General features: G+C 37.3%; 3 protein-coding genes across 5 annotated transcripts; 2 read left to right on the top strand and 1 right to left on the bottom strand.

The window, feature by feature from the left end:
• Positions 1-1,184: 1,184 nt before the first annotated feature.
• LOC110878417 (sister chromatid cohesion 1 protein 2) lies at positions 1,185-5,446 on the top strand. 3 transcript variants are annotated; one of them, XM_022126719.2, is made up of 13 exons: positions 1,185-1,588; positions 2,504-2,882; positions 2,964-3,001; positions 3,084-3,127; positions 3,214-3,251; positions 3,336-3,685; positions 3,755-3,866; positions 3,959-4,080; positions 4,157-4,455; positions 4,589-4,625; positions 4,739-4,772; positions 4,859-4,991; positions 5,093-5,442. In XM_022126719.2, exons 1-13 carry the CDS (start codon positions 1,456-1,458, stop codon positions 5,204-5,206), a joined length of 1,833 nt encoding a protein of 610 aa, XP_021982411.1. In that variant the 5' UTR covers positions 1,185-1,455; the 3' UTR covers positions 5,207-5,442. The 3 variants fall into 3 exon arrangements, with proteins under 3 accessions (XP_021982411.1, XP_021982410.1, XP_021982409.1); XM_022126718.2 differs by having other exon boundaries at positions 1,190-1,588; positions 4,166-4,455; positions 4,589-4,643; positions 5,093-5,446; XM_022126717.2 differs by having other exon boundaries at positions 1,190-1,588; positions 4,589-4,643; positions 5,093-5,446.
• Positions 5,447-6,344: 898 nt separating this feature from the next.
• LOC110878416 (ribulose-1,5 bisphosphate carboxylase/oxygenase large subunit N-methyltransferase, chloroplastic) lies at positions 6,345-10,958 on the top strand. Its single transcript, XM_022126716.2, has 12 exons — positions 6,345-6,908; positions 7,005-7,080; positions 7,230-7,435; positions 7,581-7,667; positions 7,813-7,905; positions 9,438-9,592; positions 9,679-9,763; positions 9,856-9,942; positions 10,040-10,159; positions 10,253-10,354; positions 10,451-10,681; positions 10,757-10,958. The coding sequence occupies exons 1-11, from the start codon at positions 6,540-6,542 to the stop codon at positions 10,616-10,618; spliced, it is 1,548 nt and encodes a 515-aa protein (XP_021982408.1). The 5' UTR covers positions 6,345-6,539; the 3' UTR covers positions 10,619-10,681; positions 10,757-10,958.
• Positions 10,959-12,523: 1,565 nt separating this feature from the next.
• LOC110876223 (phenylalanine N-monooxygenase CYP79D16) lies at positions 12,524-20,323 on the bottom strand. Its single transcript, XM_035977017.1, has 3 exons — positions 20,144-20,323; positions 19,489-19,776; positions 12,524-12,742 (listed from the first exon to the last, which is right to left on the bottom strand). Exons 1-3 carry the CDS (start codon positions 20,321-20,323, stop codon positions 12,524-12,526), a joined length of 687 nt encoding a protein of 228 aa, XP_035832910.1.
• Between the last annotated feature and the right edge of the window lie 257 nt (positions 20,324-20,580).

Genomic DNA, 20,580 nt, shown 5'->3' with positions numbered 1-20,580 from the left:
TTTTTTTCATTTCATAGAAATCTAACAGGAAAATTAACATTTGTTAGTCTTAGTACTCTGAGTTGTTAAAAAATTAAAAGTTGATACCCCAAAATGTGATTTTAAACTATTAATACCTGATCTTGTTATTTCCTATAAACCACAGGGACTAACTATGTAATTAACTCTTAAAAAAATATACCTAAAACTACACTAAACAAATAGTTAAATATATTTATTTAAATATTATCCTTAGTAACTCACGCACGGCAATTTTCACTACGGAATGCGAAAACATCGGTGTTTATCCTTGTTCATGGAAAACTTTATTTTCTAAATTCTTTTAATTTTCATTTAAATATTATTATAACTATTTATTCATGAGTTAAACTATTTATTACAAAAATAGTATGTTGTTGTTTTATTCATTTTTTAAATTTAAATACGGGGAGGGTTTGAGTATAAAAAAATAAGCCAACCCTAAGTGCTCTTAGTTTTGAGATCCAAATCCGTTAAAAAAATCTGATTTTGAGCTGAACAAAAATCCATTGTCTAACTCTGATATGTGTAATTTTATTAACAAAAAAATGTTCGTCATCATAGTCTCACGTGTTTTATTTACAAAAATAGCTCTAATTCTATAATCCGGCTAAACCCTAAAAGATTAAGTCGGCCTAATCTTAAGTTACAATCATGTCTATAACATAAATAACATATATTTTTTTTAACTTCCTTAAAAGCCACTTGCCCCATTTGACAATTTATTAACAAGACATTAAGCTATCAACATACTCTTTAAGTTTTTCGTAACGAGTTCTCATGTTAAAAAAACTTCCATTATTCTCTCACACTTAAAATCTTATTTTCACACCCCTTTCACTCTATCTCTCTATATACAGAGAAAGACAGGGAAAAGGGGTTTGAGAATATTAGCATCCAAAAAAATGTATATAATATCTTTCTTTGATGATATCACAAATTAATTTAAATATTTAATGATTTTATATATAAAAGTTTACACCCTTTTCAAGTTATATCACTAAAGCATATCGTTCCAAAATTTAATGCTTGTCATTTCCCTTGTCTAATAATACATTTTTCATTTTCTAGTTTCACAAATTTCACAAATACAAGCATTCACATACTAATTATAAGATGCTAAAGAATGTGACTATTTAATTTAATAAGTATTTATTACTCATTTCACATAATAAAACACTGATTTTCTTGCTTTAAAATATTCAGAAACTTGTCTCAGACTCTAAACATCCTCGACCGTTTTCTTCTTCTTCTTCTTCTTCTTCCCTCTCCCTCACTCACTTGCAGAACGTAAACACACACTTCCATTTTCACACACACACACACACACAGACTGATACTCAAACCACTCATACGGTCACATCTCATACATTTCCATATATAGTTATTATTACACACACACACACACAGGGTTTAATCAAGTTTATTTAAGTTACAATGGGGACGATTACGGAACAGTTGTCGACGAAGACCATAAAAGACAAAATGGATCGTCTTTTGACTGCTGCACACTTCCCGCAGCGTGTTAAGAAAGAACTCGTTGATAAGACCAACATCTGTGAGTCTGTTGGTGAGTTTTCCGTTTTCTTTTCTGTTGAAGTTAATTTTGTTTGTTTAATTTGTGTCAATTCAAGTTGATTTTGTTTGTTTTGCTGGTTCTTCAAGTTGATATTCGTTTAATTTGTGTGAATTCAAGTTGATTTTGTTTGTTTTGTTGGTTTTTATTTGTGGTTTGTGTGTGATTATTGTTGGTGAATGTTGTTGTTCATACACATGATTTTGTCGTTTTTATGTATTTTATTATTTTTGATTGAAAGTCTATGACCTATTAATTAATTTATTAAAAAATTATGAAAAATGTGAGTAATTTTAATGTAAAGTTAATAATTAAGTTTATTGTTGGTGTTGATTCGGGTGTATTGGAAACCTAGGGTTTGTTTCTGGTTTCTGTAATAGAATAGATTATGTGGGCTTCTGAGTGTTTTCTTTTAACATTATTCTCAAATTGAAATGTAATTATGTGTTGTCTCTGCACAATTTGTTCATAATTGTTGACCATTTATTCCATGAAAATGTGTTTTTGTAATTTGATGAACATAAAAAAAAGGAAACGATGAACCGATACGTAAAAATGTAGGGTAAATTTAGCAAATTGATTGTAGGATGATTACGACGACGACGACGATGAACTTATGTGATTATGGTTCCATTATTTACTTTGCAAGGATTGTTGTTCCTACATTTGTTTGTGTTAGAAGTTGTTTAAACTGAATTTCCTAAAAGAATCTACCATTAAAGTTCGGGTTTAAATGTGTGCTTTTTAGAGGGTTTCACACGTTTATATTGTGGGCGTGCGCTCGGTAAAGTTAAATAACGATAATACTTCAATGTTTTTCATGGTATTTTGTCACTTCTAAATCTGTTCATAGTTTTATCTGTAATTATATAATAGTTCGGACTTACTTTTGTGGTGTATTTGATGCAGATATAATTTTGGTAAAGCAGTTTCCGGTTGTAACATATAGAACATTAGCCTATTATCTAGTTGGACTAGTGAGAATACACTCTAAGAAAGTCGAATATCTGCTCGTTGACTGCAATCGTAGCCTCAATGAAATAAAGTTCTTTTCCGACGGGAGGAAAAAAACCGATGTTAACTACGGTGGCACGTGCTTGCCGGAATCTTCAACTCAAAGATCCCAACTCAAAGTTGTTGACGTGAATTCTACAGAATCTTCTCGAAGAAAGAACAGTTATTCTTTTCTTGAATCTATGCGTGCACAGTTCACTTCACTCAGCATGCCGGATAACTTCGACTTAGATGCATATGATCTGGAAATTGTGGAAGCTGATGATAGCAGCGAGTGAGTCAATCTTGTTATATCTGTTCTACATTTTTTATCATTATTATTAACAACTCCGTGTTTGTTTCTTTGATATTACAGTGATCATGTGAGACCCCATCTGGAACTTGTGCTTGCTGGTAAGCTTTTAAGTATACATGTGTTTATTGTGTAATCTACATGATTTTTTAACCTAATCATATGATTCTTCTCATACAATAGATGCATGGGAAAACCGTCGAACGTTACGTCACACGTTTGGCAAGGTACATCACATTATATATTTCAAAGATTTATTTGGTAAGTTTTTCTTAGTTCATTGAAGTTAAATGTTGTAATTTTGGTTTATTAGGACGATACTTCAGCGTCTACTTCATCTGCGATTGCCAGGTATGCAATTAATACTTTACTCTAATAGCAACCGTATATATTTACATTTTACGCACACTCAAGTTATTTGTTATATTATTACAGTATTAACCCCAACACAAGTGTTGAGAAGTTTCGCCAAAGATTCGTCTTAGAAGAGTGCTTGGAGCCAATAATACTTGGTGAAAGCGATGATGAATTCGTTCTTGATTCAGTACCCTCAACTGAACAAGAACATGAACCAGAATGGAATACTAACACAGATTCTACGATGATGTCCGAGGGTGTACAAACTCTAGAAACGAATCCGGATGAAGAGTGTACAGCAACAGGGCAGACCGTGGTTTCGGAAATGACGTCGGTTGATAAGATAATGCTTAAACCGAGTCCAAACAAAAGTCAACTGTCGGTTACAGTCGATGTAACACCTCAGTCAAAGGCTCCAGTTGTTTCAGGTAACATCTAGCAAGATTTAACCTAATGTTAATGGGGTTTTAATTTTATGAAATGGTAATTCAATGCAGGCAAACGTAAATCAGAACCTGTGGCTGTCCGTACCCCAGCTTCCAGAGAACATGTTCGGGCCCCACAGAAACGTAAATGTGTTTATGATTATGCCGTTGTGATTCCTAACGAGTAAGTTCATCCACGAGCATACCCTAAATGACTTATTTCTTATTTATTGAAGCTGATATGAACGCTAAATGGTATTCTCTTCAATGTGGCAGGGTGTATAAAACCTGGGTTTCGGATGCAAGCGATCTTGCACGCAGACGGCGAACCTGCTCTGATGTTCTTAATCGGAAGGAACCTCGGTCTGTTGATTATTTCACGCAGCCTCAAATTTCCAGTAAGATTTCTTTCTTTCTTAGTTATTCAGTTATTTGAGACTTAACAGTTCTTTTAATAAGTTTTGTTCTCCATAGTCAATGCAGGTATTGCATTAGAACATAGGTCTATAATTTCCGCCGAGCAGGTGATGCAAGAAAAAGTTCAAGAGACGGTGGGCCCCGCACCGCTTAATGTTCATAAATCATCTGGGGCAATAGAAGATGAAGTTATCGCTCCTCAAACACCTGCAACTCATCCAACTCCGTTGAGGTTTGATGAGGTGCATGAGATCTCCATGGTCAATCCAATGAGACCGACAAGTCCCAGTGAAAGTGTAGAGAGAGCCATGTTTCCAATCACGGGGGTCAATGAAGCTGAGATGCATAGGGACGAGGTAATCTATTCATTTTCTTTAAAATCTGTTTTAAAAATCACAAGGACTATTGAGTTTAATCATATCATACACAACTCAGTATTCTGCTACGTTCTGATTATTATTATTATTATTGCATCTAAACCAAACTCAGGGTCCGAGTTCTTTGGGAGAAGACAACCAAGAAAATGGTAATGAATCTACATTGGGTATCTAACTTGTTGCACCTTTTAAAGCCTGCTACGTTTTATAACTTCTTTTCTTTAAAGATCCTCACGTTTTCCTTTTTTGATATTGACTTCAGTTCTCGTTGCAGAAAAGCTATCGGCTGCCACAAAGTAAGTTTGATCATATTTCAACGTTATTTTGCTTAGAATCCATCATTGTTCAAACCTATATAAGATTTACCCTTTGTATTATACAGAACCGTTGGCAGTTACCTGCACGATAACTTTGTACGGAGCCAAGAAAAGGGGGAAGAGGCAGTTGTTAACCTATCCCAACTTTTGAAGAAAAAAACGAAGAAAGAAAGCGCGAGGTTTTTCTATCAGATGCTGGTAAGCCTCTAACCGCAACAAAATCTATACGTTTTTACTTGAGATTAGTTTGTTGCTGTTAATATTTAATTTGTTTACTTGTGTTTTAAAAAAACAAACAGGTTCTAAAAACAGGAGGATACATTGATGTGAAGCAAGAAAAGCCTTATGATGAGATCTGTGTGAAGCAAACTCCGAAGCTGCAGGAAGCGTTTGGAAGTGGCAGTCGAGAGTGAGACAACAGCAACCAAACCGGACCTTGTTGTTTGTACAAAGGGTTATCTTTGAAATAGTTGAGCCTATAGTTAGTCTGTTGATGTTCAAATCTTTTAGGTCTAGTTTAGTTAACTTATGGTATGAACTTATAGCTTTAGATGGTATCCTGTCATAGATTCTCAGGTCGGTTTTAGTTGTGACTGGTTTTTTTCCAGTTTCAGACAATGCAAAATTGATATGTTCTTTCCTTTATTTGCTTATTTTTTGCCCTTTCTGATCCCTTGTGGTTTTGTTATCTGGTGTTTTTCTTGCGATTCGAGCTACCGGGCGAGGCTAAATACGCTTGCTTGCATTTGTTTATGTTCAAATTTGAGTGTGTATTGAAATTAGGAAGCTTGATGTTTTGAAAATTAGGGAGACCCCATTCCGATTGAAGGCCAAGTAGGAAAAACCGACACCTAATGTTGTAACATGTATATTCCTTGTATTCACGTGCTATTTGATTCTAGTAGATCTTTTATTTCGCATCACATCACATCACATCGTGCGATTCTAATAAAAGATTCATTAGCGCTTTTAACAAGTTCGTGAACCTTTTAAAAGTTGAAATAATCAACAATAAAGCTTTGTTGATGTGTACGATGGTGGAAGTATAGAAACCGGAGGTTGATAATCTATCATTAACCTAACAACAATGATTATGATGAATGATGATATATTTGTAAAGAAACAACTTTACAGATTTTCATATTTTTATATAAAAATATGTTATGCTTATAATTATAATTGTAATATAAAAAGATTGAAAAAAACAATAATGTTTTATTAGGTCAAAATAGTTTGACATGAGATTTTTTAAGAAGCGTTTACGGAAAAGGGGCTTACGAGTAGTGGTACCCGATCAGGTACACCAATGTCACCTGCACTACCAAAGAAAGGAGAGGAGAGAGAGGGGCCATTAGAGGTATGTGGAGAGAGAGAGAGAGACCGACAGAGGTGTGCAGACCACCGACGCCACCTATTTTGGGTTGCGACGGGTTAAAATGGGAGAGGACATGAGTAGACGATTGGTTGTTGAAAGAGTACGTGTCTCTGCGTGTATAAATACATGCGCAAGGACTAAATAGGTAAAATCATGCAATTTGACATGTAAATCCCTCTAATCGGAAATCACTCCTTATCCCCCAACTGAACGTCACCAACAAAAATATCTCATACAGCAAGCCAGCCACACTCCCAATCCACCCTACAGATTCTTCAATTTCAATCATAACCTCCCAAACCCTAACCCTAATTTCCATTTCCCCAATTCAATGAACCACATCTGATTCAATCTCAATCTTCTTCAACACAATGGACGTCACCTATCTTCACCAAACCAAATGCATATCCAATCTCCATTCAACTCATCATCATCCTCTCTCTGTTCTCTCTAGGGTTTCAATTTCAATTTCAAAACATTACCAGCATAATGCTCGCCGTTCGTTACGGTTAGGCGTTCGGAACATGTGTATGGCTTCTAGCTCCGACACACTCGTCTCCGGTAAGTCTTCTTCTCCAACTGTCGCCAGCAAAAAAAATATAGAGGAAGAAGAAGAAGATTTGAAATCGTGGATGCATAAGAACGGTTTGCCTCCGTGTAAAGTAGTTCTTAAAGATAGAGTTGCGTATGATTCACGGCATCCTCCTATTCATTATGTTGCAGCTAGTGAGGATTTGCAGGTTGATCTGGTTTACTGTTTTTTGTTTGATTTTGGTGAATTTTAATTAGTTGAAGTGAATTCATTTTGTTTGATGATGTGTTTTAATGAATTGTAGGCAGGTGATACTGTATTTTGTGTTCCGAATTCGTTGCTGGTTACGCTTGAGAGAGTTTTGGGGAATGAGACTGTCGGTAAGATGCGGTTCTGTTTTTGTTTAGTAGTAGATTGAGTTGAAGAAAATGTAAATGATTGGACAGTGAAAAATGTGGATATATGGAATTTTTAAGCAAAATGTTTCTGTTTGATTAACGTCTTTCTGTTTGATTGATTGTTGTTGCAGCTGAACTGTTGACGACTAACAAACTGTCGGAGTTGGCTTGTCTTGCATTGTATCTAATGTATGAGAAAAAACAAGGGAAAGAGTCTGTCTGGTATCCATATATAAGAGAGCTTGATCGTCAGCGTGGTAGGGGACAGCTAGCTGTCGAATCGCCACTCTTGTGGTCTGAATCTGAACTGGATTATCTGACAGGCAGTCCAATTAAGGTATTTGTTTTTATTCTACTTATAACTTGAAGGTTTACTATAGGCAAACATTCATTATATCTAAAAGAATGTTTCACACAAGCGGGCAAGAGGTTCAAGACTTTTACCTGGTTAATCTACATTGCAATGTTATTTATGTTTTCAGGATGAAGTTCTTGAAAGAGCAGAAGGCATCAGAAAAGAGTATAACGAGCTTGACACTGTTTGGTTTATGGCTGGATCCCTATTTCAGGTGTTTTTTCTTTGTCAATTCGGTGATATTTAGTTGTAATGGATTGGGGTTATTTGCCCTACAAATGAATTGGTTTTGTTTAGTTAATTTCAATTTTTTCACATGGCTGATTGCTGTACCTTATCCTTGTTTGTTTCTTGAGCAGCAATATCCGTTTGATATCCCTACAGAGGCCTTTTCATTTGAGATATTCAAACAAGCCTTTGTAGCAGTCCAATCTTGTGTTGTGCATTTACAGGTTTGTTCTACCATCTGATAACACTTGCTTGTCAATTAGTTTCCTTCTAATGTGTTCTTTACCTTTACAAATATATATTCTTCTTGTTTTGAATGGTTTATAACTTTACATGGACCCTTTATGGTTGTGAAATGATGGCTATATAGGAAGCAAGGCTGTTTTGAATTAATTCTCTTTAGTTGAATATTCTAAACAACAACAACAACCATACCCAGTAAATCCCACAAATAGCAAAGCTACTTATAGGGTCTGGGGAGGGTGGGATGTAGACAGACCTTGCCTCTATCCCTAGGGATAGAGAGGCCGCTTCCAGAAGAGACCCTCGGCTCCAAGACGAACAACATACCAACACATCAAGTCAAAGAATATAGACAAATAGAATATAGAAAAAAAGCAGTCACCTATACCAAGAAAGTGATCAGAGTGACACAGTATAATGTAAATCATGTATAATAGCATACAACCTCATTTCGGCATAAACACAAGAAGTCAATCGCTGGTAAAGTCAGTTAAAGAATAAGAAAAACCTACGTCCCTAAAATACCCCTAAGACCTTACTGCAATATCCTCTAGAAGTCCTTAACTCTAATCCTACGCCCAAGGTTTAAAAGAACGGAAACGAGTTTCGAGGCGTTTTCCCTTCGCCTCACGAGGCGTAAGCCTCAAGGCGTAAGGCCGAGGCGGTATTAATAAATAAATATAAAAATTATATATATTATAAAAATAATAATACTAACGAATTTCATCATCAGATTCATCAAAAACACACTTAAAAAAGACATGAAATTCTTGAAATTGACACAAAGTCAAAAACATCAAAAACAACTATCAAAATCCCTTGAGGCGCACCTGAGGCACAGCTTTCTTAGCACCTCAGCCCCTCTGAGGCGCATATACATTAAAAACACCATGAGGCGCGCCTCAGACTCGTTTTTTGGCCGTTTCGCCTCGAGGCGTGCCTTGAGGCGCACGCCTCAAACGTTTTTTTTAAAACCATGCCTACGCCTCCACGAAGTCCTATCTTGGACCATGTCCTCGGAAAGAAGCAACTCTAGTAAATCATGCCTAATCTGCTCTTCCCATGTCAGTTTGGGTCTGCCACTTCCTCTCCTCCCCTCCACAGTAAGAGTTTCCACCACTCTAACTGGTGCCGTCATTTGCCTCCGCTTCACATGCCCAAACCATCTCAATCTCCCCTCCTTAATCTTATCCGATATACTAGCCACTCCTAATCTTTCCCTAAAAACCTCATTTCTTATTCGATCCAACCTCGTGTGAATATTCTAGCCACTCCTATAGTTGAATAATCTGCTCTTCCCATGTCAGTTTGGGTCTGCCTCTTCCTTTCCTCCCCTCCACAGTAAGAGTTTCCACCACTCTAACTGGTGCCGTCATTTGCCTCCGCTTCACATGCCCAAACCATCTCAATCTCCCCTCCTTAATCTTATCCGATATACTAGCCACTCCTAATCTTTCCCTAAAAACCTCCTATAGTTGAATATTCTAAACATAGTTTTTTTCTGTAAATTCAGAATGTGAGTTTGGCACGAAGGTTTGCATTGGTTCCTCTTGGACCTCCCCTGTTGACCTATAGGAGCAACTGTAAGGCAATGTTGACAGCTGTAGATGGAGGTGTTCAATTGGTTGTTGATCGCCCGTACCTAGCTGGACAATCTATTGTAGTTTGGTATGATATCTGCTTTCTTTTGGGTTACAACACATTCGGCTGTTTCTAAGTGCATTCTTGATCTTTATTATACAAATGTTTTGTAGGTGTGGGCCACAACCTAATTCAAAGTTACTCATCAATTACGGTTTTGTTGATGAAGACAACCCTTATGACCGCGTGGTAGTTGAGGTAAAATTGAATTTCTCATATCTTACATGCAATTTTTATCATTTCGGTAATCTTTATTTCTGCTTGTACTTCTCTACCTCTCTTGCTTCCAGGCAGCATTGGATACGGAGGATCCTCAATATCAAGACAAGAGATTGGTTGCTCAAAGAAATGGAAGACTAACCATACAGCCTTTTCAGGTATAAATCATTCTTAGTTTCACTTTTTAATTAATTTACGCTGCGAATGATCGCTAGATATAAAATTAAATATCGTCTACATTTTATCCTTTTTTAGGTTAAAGTGGGGAAGGAAAGAGAAACCATTCTAGATATGCTTCCGTATATGAGGTTAGGTTACGTTACAGATCCTCTAGAGATGGAGTCTGTTATATCTTCTCTGGGTCCGGTATGTCCGGTAAGTCCATCTGGTGCCTGGTGGGTCATATTGTTAGCTTTAGATTTAAGTTCTGTATCCTTATTGTTTTTTTTTCGTGTTATGATATTACAGGTAAGCCCTTGTATGGAATATGCAGTTTTGGACCAATTAGCTACTTATTTCAGAGAAAGACTGGCAGGTTACCTCACTACTCTAAGCGAAGATGACGCATTGGTAATACTTTCTGTTTCTTTAAGTTTTAGATGGTTACCTGCCACCTACCCTACATGTGAATTCTAGCATTAACTAATGTGCTTTTTGGGAGTTCAGTTGGCAGAATGTGATATAGATCCCAAGAAACGAGTTGCTACACAGCTTCTGAGGTGTGAGAAGAAAATATTAAGCAGATGCTTGGAGGCGACTATTGATCTCATAAACGAGTTACCAGACCTCTCTTTATCTCCATGCCCAGCTCCTTATGCCCCTCTATTAAGATGAAATTGGATAATCTTCATAAATTTTGGGAATCTTGTGAGTTTCAGTGTCCAGACAAATATGCAGGTCAGTTAAGCTGTTAGTTCATGTTTGTATTCGGTTGCATTCATTAGGTGATGTTTTGTTACTCCTTGTCTTCAGATTAGCATGGAAAAACATGAAATCTGGTGGTCATCATGTTCTTTTGAAACCATCTGTTGATACTTGATACCCAGGCCTATTTTATTTGTTGTATAAACCAGAAACATTCAAGTCTTGTACAGTTTATGGACCAAAAATGCTTCTGATATATTTGAACCTGATTGTTTCTCTAAAATAGCCTAATTACAAAGCAAGTGATAAACTACAGTCATGTACATGCTTCATACAATGCATCACCCTTCAAAACTAGAACTAAATGTTACTCGTGATAAAAGAATGCGGCAAATCTACTGGAACCTGGATGAAAAAACAACCAACTTCAAACATGCCATCGCCGCAGCTCCCTTCCCTTCCCTTCCCGCTTCATCTTCCTTCTATACCCACCACTCTAATACTGATATTGACAAAAAGCAGTTAATCCAAAAAATGTGAAGGCCGAAGGTGTATGTTAGTGGCCCAAGGTGGCAACCGAGAGTCTTGATGTCTAAGGGTGAAGGGAGTGATTATCTATTTGGAATAGGTAAATTCCTCATTCACTCAATCAGATAATGTCACGTCAACTCAGCTAAAATTGTTTACCTAATGCTTAAAAATGTTGGCGGTGGTTTACCTAATGGGGTTTAGCTAAACTATTTAAAAAAAAAGGAAAATGTGTGATTGGTTGAGAAAGAATGAACTCCACCACACACCCATCTCTCTCCCCCTTCCCTCCCTCTCACCGACTCGGTAAGCCTTCACCGAATTCCCCCCCCCCCTTTCGGTAACATTGATCGGTAAACTATGTTGGCGGTGGATGTGGGTGCGGTACCGAGTGGGTTTACCGCCCCACTCCGCTCACCCTAATATGCATAGAAAGTTGATACTATTTCCAAATATAATATAAAAAACTTATAATTATAATTAGCAATTAAATCATCTAGTTAATATAAAAAAACTCAAAACTAATAAACACTCCAACCTTTCATCTTAAGTTCATTTGAATAACATAATTCGAATTCATCTTGCCTGTATTCTATATAAATCTGTTAAGGACTAAGGTATGGACTTGTCTCACATTATGGGCAATTGATATGAGGTTTATATACGAAACGGGCTCTCTTACCCACCAAACTAATCTTTTGGGTTGAGTTTCTTTGTTTGGTATGTAACAACCACATGTAAACCAATATTGTCCAAGAAATCACAAAACCATGCCTGATTTGACCCATATGAGATATGACTGACCCAAATTAGCATACAGAAATAACAACACATATTCACAATCACAATGAGAAACAATAGTTTGGATTTTCATTTGTGCCACACGTACACACTTGCTTCCGTTTCGAACAACACTCGTTCATGATCATAATGAGACGCAACAGTTTGGATTTCTAATTATGCCACTTGCACCATTCCTGTTAATGTTTCATGCTCTACCATATGATCTGTTTTATATATCGTTCTGCCAATACCAGTTATATATTTTGATAAGAATGCCTCACTATTATTGTGTTATGAGTTTACATAATCAGCAGTAAGGTAGACTTCTATATTTTTAGCAGCCCCTTTCTATTGGATGTTTCTTTGAATTTCATTAACATTGTCTTTTAGAAAATGTGAAATTGCACTCACATTCCTTTCACCATCATAAAGACCCACAAGAACAGAACCTTTGTTGACTTTCCGTCAGAAAAATAAATGATAACAGTTTTGATCATTATTTAGTAAACTAAACTTAATTTTATGATATAACAACATTCATGCAATGTATCTAAACACACACTTTCAACTAGGGGGATAAAGATGGCGAGGCAAACGAGGCTTGGCTAGAGCCAACAACGGCTTATCCTTCCATAAATTTTGCAGGTTCTCCGTGAGATCAACATGTGGTTCATTGGGTGGCAGCTCCCAGGTGAAGCCTTGTATGAGCCTAGCCAGCAACATCACGGCCTTCGTCGAGCCCAGCAACACTCCGGGGCACCCTCGCCTACCAATGCTATACGACTAAATTGTTGTATCAGTTCTGTTAAACATAAGGGAAAAGATGTAAAAAATACATGTTACAGCAGACAGGCCAGCAGAGAATCCAGTCAGAGATGCAGCCATTGAGTTCGACATACTTGTCAGGATGATCTGGTTCCTCCTTAGGGTGTAACGTTATGATGGTGATGAAATCGAGACTAGGGAAGAATCAGTTGGGAGAGAGAGCCGAGAATAGATGTTATGAGGGTTGTAATTGTGTAACTTGTCTAACCCTTAAACTCTCTAATAATCTCCTTATATATACACCCAAGAGGAAACCCAATTAGTTAATAAGGGTAATATGGTCCATCAACAATTACCAACTAATTATTAATAGGTTATTAATATATTTTGATCTATATAATATAAATGATTATAATGGCTACAAGATTAAAGATTATAATAATAATAATATATTTAATCTCACATTCTCCCACTTAGCCGAGTAATCATTTATCATGAGTGTTAGATGAGCCTGGCCAGGAGTTAACACTCATTTTAGCCTTAAACCAAGAACTATAGCAGAGAAATACAGCCGTTGAATCATCATTCGACTCAGGACCCCCATTAATCATACTATAGCCTCAATTTAAAACCTAATAGTTACGATCAAAATATGTATAAGCCCTTTAGCGTCTGATTTGTATTTATATTTGTCTATATGTCATTACACCGGCAGAACATATGTTAGAGACATACAAAATCAAACTGAGGAAATTTTATTAATTAAAACACAAGCTAGTACAATATGCCATTAAATAAGGTCTTTAGTAAGTCCCATATTCGATACATGTTCTTCGAAAACTTTAGGTGGGAGACCTTTAGTCATCGGATCCGCAGCATATCTTTAGTACTAATATACTCAATACAAAGATTATTTTCCTCAACTCGTTCACGTCCGAACAAATATTTTGTATCGAGATATAAACCAGCTCCAGTCGAACTGTTACTGTTCGATAAACTAGCGGCAGCTGAGTTATCACAGTAAAGCTTCAATGGTCTAGAAATGGAATTAATGATTTTGAATCCAGTGATCAGATTTCTAAGCAACATTCCATGACAGGTTGCGTTATAAACAGCAATGTATTCTGCCATCATTGTGGAAGTTGTAGTTAACTGTTGTTTATGACTCTTCCATGAGATAGGTCCGCCTGCCAACATAAAGATGTAGCCTGAAGTGGATTTCTTGTCATCTTTGCATTTGGCAAAGTCAGAATTAGAATAACCTACCACTTCTAAGTGATCACTTCTTCTATAAGTCAGTTTATAGTCTTTCGTCCCTTGCAGATATCTAAGGACCTTCTTAACTGCTTTCCAGTGATCTAGACCAGGATTAGTCTGATAACGGCCTAGCAGTCCAGCAATATAAGCGATATCTGGGCGAGTACAGACTTGAGCATACATCAGGCTCCCGACTACTGACGCGTAAGGTATCTGGCTCATTTGCTCCTTTCCAACCTCTGTTGTCGGACACTGGAATGAACCGAAAACATCTCCTTTAACTACTGGAGCGACGGAGGGTTTGCACTGTTGCATGTTGTAACGTGTAAGGACACGATCTATGTAAGTCTTTTGAGACAATCCTAATATCCCTTTGTGTCTATCTCGGTGAATTTCGATGCCAATGACGTAAGAAGCATCTCCGAGATCCTTCATGTCGAAGTTATGCGAGAGTAACCGCTTCGACTCATGCAACATGTCTAAACTATTACTTGCCAATAGAATATCATCTACGTAAAGGACAAGTACAGTAAAGTTACTCCCACTCATCTTGAGGTAGGTGCATTGATCCACTTGATTCTTCACAAAACCTTGCCTCTTCATGACTTCATCAAACTTGAGGTACCATTGACGTGATGCTTGTTTTAACCCATAAATGGATTTCTTCAACTTACAGATTAGATGCTCCTGACCTTCAGGTTTAAAGCCTTCAGGTTGTTTCATGTAAACATCTTCGTTTAAGTCTCCGTTAAGGAAAGTAGTTTTGACGTCCATCTGATGCAGCTCTAAATCAAAATGAGCTACTAGGGCCATAACGATCCTTAATGAATCTTTACGAGAGACAGGTGAAAACGTCTCTTGATAGTCAATTCCCTCTTTCTGAGTGTAGCCCTTTGCAACCAATCTCGCTTTGTAGCGTTCAACGTTCCTATTCGGATCCAGTTTTGTTTTGAACAAGCATTTACAACCTACAGGTTTGACACCATTGGGTAATTCTACCAAATCCCAAACGTCATTTTTCTTCATGGATTCAAGCTGACTGGAATAAAGCAATCTCTCTTATAATGAAGCCATTAGCAGTGGCCAGTCTTCTGAATGGAATAAAGCAATGATTGATGAGCTTTCCAGCATCCATTTCAGTCAGGTAGGTAACATAATAATCCCAATTAGTAGGTCGTCTTTGCCTAGATGACCTCCTGAGTTGATTATCGGGTTCAGCGTTGTCTTGGTTTTGAGCGTTTGATGTGCCTTCGTTATGAGGTATAATGGATTCTGATTGTGGAGATGGAATTTGTGCAGTGACTTCAGGTGCAGTTGCATGGGGTACAAGAGGAGTAAACGGAGTAATGGTAAGCGACGAGTCTCCCCCCCCCCCTCCGCGTCTTGTACTTCTTGCAATTCTTCGTAAGGGTTGGTACTGCTCCCACTAACCTTGAAATCCTCCAGGAACGCAACACGCTTGGTTTCAACAATACGAGTGACATGGGAAGGACAATAGAAACGATAACCCTTTGAATGACCAGGATACCCGATAAAGAAGCAGGTAACTGTTTTAGGGTCAAGTTTCCTTAGGAAAGGATTATAGAGTTTTGCTTCAGCAATGCAGTCCCATACTTTCATATATTTAAGACTCGGTTTCCTCCCTGTCCAAAGTTCATAAGGAGTTTTAGGGACAAACTTAGAAGGAACTTTATTGAGTATATGAACAACTGCTTTTAACGCTTCAGTCCAGAGGAATAATGGTAAATTAGTGTTGGCTAACATACTGCGCACCATGTTCATAAGGGTACGATTTCTTCGTTCAGCGACACCGTTCTGCTGAGGTGTACCAGGCATGGTGTATTGGTTCACAATCCCCTGGCCCTTACAAAACTCATAAAATGGACCAGGAGCTTGACCCACATCAGTATGTCTTCCATAATATTCACCGCCTCTATCTGATCTCAAAACTTTAATCTGACGATCTAATTGCTTTTCAAATTCAGCTTTATAATCTTTAAAAGTTGTAAGAGATTCAGACTTTTCCTTAATAAGATACAAGTACATGTAACGAGAATAATCATCAATGAAAGTGATAAATGAAGTATGTCCTGTTATGCCAGCGATTTGGTAGGGACCACTAATATCAGTGTGAATGAGTTCTAATAAATTAGAGCTCCTAGTGGCACCTTTCTTATTCGCTGATGTCATTTTGCCTTTAAGACATTTGACACATGTTCCAAAATCAGTGAAATCGAGAGGAGGTAAGACTTCATCCTTTACGAGACGATTTAATCGTTCTCTTGAGATGTGGCCTAAACGTTGATGCCACAACATGGATGAAGTCTCTAAGTCTCGAATCTGTTTCATCTTTATGAGTGATTCATTAATATTATATGACAACAAAGATTTAGAAAAATTATCATCTAGTTCTAATCTATAGAGACCACCATCCAGAATGCCAGTACCATAAACAACGGAATCATAGAGAATAGAGAGTTTGCATGACCATGAGAAACGACAAAACCGTCCATGTCTAACTTTGGTCCTGATACAAGGTTTCGAGTTACCTCAGGAACATGTAAGGTATCATAAAGTTTAATACATAAACCAGTTTTCAAAAATAATTGTAATGTTCCTATGGCCTTCACTTCTAATTCCCGATCATCCCCAACTTTAATTGTTCTTTGGTTTTTTCCCAGCTTCCGGATTGAAAGGAATCCCTGAGTAGAGTTAGTTACATAAACCATAGAACTAGAATCAAACCACCAAGAATTAGCAGGAACATTTAAATTAAAGGACTCAAGTATCATGAAAAAATCGTTACCTTTCTTAGCCAGCCACTCCTTGAAGTCAGGGCATTCCTTTTGCTTATGTCCTGTTTTCTTACAGAACTTGCAATAGGGTTTGCCTAAGGAGCTCTTAGAGCTGGAAGGTGCACTTGTATTAGGATTTAGCTTTTGAACTTTAGAAGTATCCTTCCTTTGATGATTGTGCTTCCTCTTTTTAGAGTTGGAGGTGGTGAAGTTAGCAACATCAGTAGTGCGATCCATCTTCATACGCTCTTCCTCCTGTACGCACATAGCGACCAGCTCACTCATCGTCCATTTGTCCTTCTGAGTGTTGTAATTGATCTTGAATGCTTCATAGGACGAAGAAAGCGAAGTGATGATGAAGTGAACAAGAAAACCAACACTGATTTCCATATCTAGCCCTTTCAGCTTATTGGCCATGTCATGCATCATCATGATGTGTTCGCGAATGCCGCTCCTCCCATCATACTTAGTCGTCACCAGCTTGAGGATAAGAATGCTAGCGTGTGCTTTTGATGTTCCTTTGAATTGAGCCTCCACAGAAGCCAGATAGGTTTTAGCATCTTCAGAATCAGGAATGACGCCTCTAATAGCATTGTGAATGGACTGCTTCATGAACATGAGAGACATGCGGTTACACCTAGTCCATTTTTCATGAACTATCTGCTCAGCAGCAGTACTTTGAGTGGTAAGGTCCGCTGGCTTATTCTCTCTAAGAGCATAATCGAAGTCTAGCAATCCTAGTGTAAGCATGAGGGCATCCTTCCATTTAGCAAAGTTATCACCAGTCAAAGGTGGAATCCCGCAATTGGGTGCTGATAGTGGAAATAAGATGAGCAAGTTATGATACTAAGAAAGAAGTCCTAATGTGATCTAAGGGCATGTTATACTAAGGCAGGCATAAATAATGACCATTTTAATTATGAAGCTGTGATAATGTCTATTACTAACATCAAAATAATAGACTTAGTAAAATTCTACTTAAACGAAGACAAATCAGCTTTGGCCAGAATTGTAATCATTTAAGTATGTGTACAAAGTAATTATGACAAATCAGCTTTGGCCAGAAATGAGACAATCACTTTAGTTATGCACTTGTCAAGCATGCTAAACATAAATGAATTAAATCAGCTTTGGCCAGAATTAAGACATTTCACGTTTATAAATGCATACTCAACATAGCTTTTATAATACTTGAACAATAAATCGATGTATTAAATCAACTTTGGCCAGAATTAATACATCAGAAGCTCATTTAAGTTAAGCTATTTTGGTTTTGCAAAAAATAATCTGATTCTGATTAGTTAATTAAGTGTTAACAAAACCAAGTATTTAATAGCAAACCACCTGTTAGCGCGGATCGAACTAAGGTAATGAGGTCTCGAGTGAGGTCTCGAGCTAGGTCTCGACTGAGTTTTGAGATCTCGAGTTAGTTATGAGGTCTCGAGTCGTAACCTTTGTCTCGAGTCGAAACCATGGTCTCGACTACTGCATTTTATGAGATCTCGAGTCGTAATGAGGTCTCGAGTCGCAACCACGGTCTCGAGTTGTGAAGATTATGGTCTCGAGTCGCAACCTTATGGTCTCGAGTTATAAAGATTTTAAGCCCTTATGATTTCGAGTCGAGACCTTGTGGTCTCGAGTCGAGATATGTTGGTCTCGAGTTGTGAAGATTTAAGGACCTGATGATTTCGAGTCGAGACCTTATGGTCTCGAGTCGAGACTGATGATCTCGAGTCGTAATCTGATGGTCTCGAGACCACTGTTAACAACTGTTTTGTGATAATAACTGGAAACTCGAAATTTTTGGGATTGTGGGATAATGTTTCCTGTTTTAATGCTGATCTAAACTTATCAAAGATTTCGAAAATAATAACTGATTATTTCTTTAACAGTTTTCGAAAATTTTAGTAGATAAAATTCAGATCAAAATCAGTAAAAACACCCACTAATCCAAATTATATTCCAAAACTTAAGGAATTTTCGAGTTTTACTTAGAACGAAAGATGAACCCTAAAAATAATAACATAATTCTGGGTTCCGAAATCTAAATTTTAAGACTTTTATTAACAGATTTCGGATATTAAGGTTTGCCCATTATGGTCTCGAGTCAATTTATCAAATAATTCTTTTCCGAAAACAGGGATTTCGGCAACAAGGACTCGAAACAGGCGTGACATTTAAAAGCTTTAAAATTTCCGTTTTCCAGATTTTTGATCGCAGAATAATGGATACGAAAACAGAACTGATTTATCAACATATGCTCTGATACCACATGTGGTATCAGTTCTGTTAAACATAAGGGAAAACATGTAAAAAATACCTGTTACAGCAGACAGGCCAGCAGAGAATCCAGTCAGAGATGCAGCCATTGAGTTCGACATACTTGTCAGGATGATCTGGTTCCTCCTTAGGGTGTAACGTTATGATGGTGATGAAATCGAGACTAGGGAAGAATCGGTTGGGAGAGAGAGCCGAGAATAGATGTTATGAGGGTTGTAATTGTGTAACTTGTCTAACCCTTAAACTCTCTAATAATCTCCTTATATATACACCCAAGAGGAAACCCAATTAGTTAATAAGGGTAATATGGTCCATCAACAATTACCAACTAATTATTAATAGGTTATTAATATATTTTGATCTATATAATATAAATGATTATAATGGCTACAAGATTAAATATTATAATAATAATAATATATTTAATCTCACATAAATGTGAAGGCTATTGTCAGTTAACACCACCTCCTTGTTGCCATTCATGTGACGGTCTGGATTGAAAGTCAGTGGGTCATCCCATACCTCAGGGTTTCTTCCTAGCCCGAGGCGGCTCACTAACACCTGGCTACCTTTTGGTATAAAATAGCCGGCAACAGTAGTGTCACACGATGCCACCCGAGGAAGGGTGAAGGTGCGATATGGTGTAACCTCAAAGCCAGGGGCGTAGCTTAGTGTGAAGTGGGGGGGGGGCATAGAAGTGTAAAATTTTCTATTTTTCATCTGAAAATTTTAAAATTATATAAATTGGGTCCCATGACTTTCCGCCTGTTAGGTAATGGATATTACGATAATGGAAAAGGTAAAATCTAAAGATAACTATATTGAATGATTGAAGAAGATAATACAAAGATAACTAACCACCGAAGTTGTCCAGGGCTATGCCTTTCTCATGCTATTGCAATGAGCCTAACAATCTATCGAGTATCTTTCCTTCCCTCCCAAAATGACTATTGGTCATTATTTATAGAAATAGAAATTACACTTACCCCCTCCCACAACTACAAAAGACTATTAAGTAACAACTATAATAAGATCTCTATCCTCGGCCCCTCAGAACTTTTGGTCAAGCTCCGCCACTCCTCAAAGCCTCCTTCACGCATGCTTTGATACAAGTTAAGTGAACCAAATCTGATTCTTGCACGGGTCTATCTTTACCAACTAGAAAATCTAGCTCGGATGCTGCTTTTTCTAAGATCCTCGGCTCGTCTATCATTTCTGCAATCACCCATTCGACACTGTTCCATGTATTATCAAAGGTTGCAATCATGAGATCCTATAATACACCCAAATTAATCAATAATATATAGTAAAGGTATAACTTTTTTAATTAATCAAACATAGAAAACTATGTTAATCTTACAAGGATCTGGGCTTCTTTGTGATCAGCAGTTAGTTGAGGGTCTTTAAGGTTGATGAAAACATCAAGCAGATCATCTTTTTTCGTCTTAACACCGTCTTTTCATTGTTGAATCCTTTCATCAATCAAATGGTCTTGATGCTTTCTTGCCTTACGAAGAACATTCC

The sequence above is a fragment of the Helianthus annuus genome, chromosome 9 (assembly GCF_002127325.2).
Source record: "Helianthus annuus cultivar XRQ/B chromosome 9, HanXRQr2.0-SUNRISE, whole genome shotgun sequence".
NCBI classification, from domain to species: Eukaryota; Viridiplantae; Streptophyta; class Magnoliopsida; order Asterales; family Asteraceae; genus Helianthus; species Helianthus annuus.
Note: the sequence above shows the minus strand (reverse complement) of the source record. Positions and strands in the feature narration are given on the sequence as shown.

Bases quoted from the DNA above. Each gene is read 5' to 3' on its own strand.
- LOC110876223 (XM_035977017.1), bottom strand. From the start codon at position 20,323: ATGATTGCAACCTTTGATAATACATGGAACAGTGTCGAATGGGTGATT. The intron at 19,777-20,143 runs GCTTTGAGGAGT...TAAAATTTTCAG, and splicing joins TCAAAGCATGCGTGAAGGAG to ATGAAAAATAGAAAATTTTA. The intron at 12,743-19,488 runs GTGAGATTAAAT...ACAACAATTTAG, and splicing joins ACAATAGCCTTCACATTTAT to TCGTATAGCATTGGTAGGCG.
- LOC110878416 (XM_022126716.2), top strand. From the start codon at position 6,540: ATGGACGTCACCTATCTTCACCAAACCAAATGCATATCCAATCTCCAT. The intron at 6,909-7,004 runs GTTGATCTGGTT...AATGAATTGTAG, and splicing joins CAGCTAGTGAGGATTTGCAG to GCAGGTGATACTGTATTTTG. The intron at 10,160-10,252 runs GTAAGTCCATCT...ATGATATTACAG, and splicing joins CTCTGGGTCCGGTATGTCCG to GTAAGCCCTTGTATGGAATA.
- LOC110878417 (XM_022126717.2), top strand. From the start codon at position 1,456: ATGGGGACGATTACGGAACAGTTGTCGACGAAGACCATAAAAGACAAA. The intron at 3,867-3,958 runs GTAAGTTCATCC...TCAATGTGGCAG, and splicing joins GCCGTTGTGATTCCTAACGA to GGTGTATAAAACCTGGGTTT. The intron at 4,081-4,156 runs GTAAGATTTCTT...TGTTCTCCATAG, and splicing joins CACGCAGCCTCAAATTTCCA to TCAATGCAGGTATTGCATTA.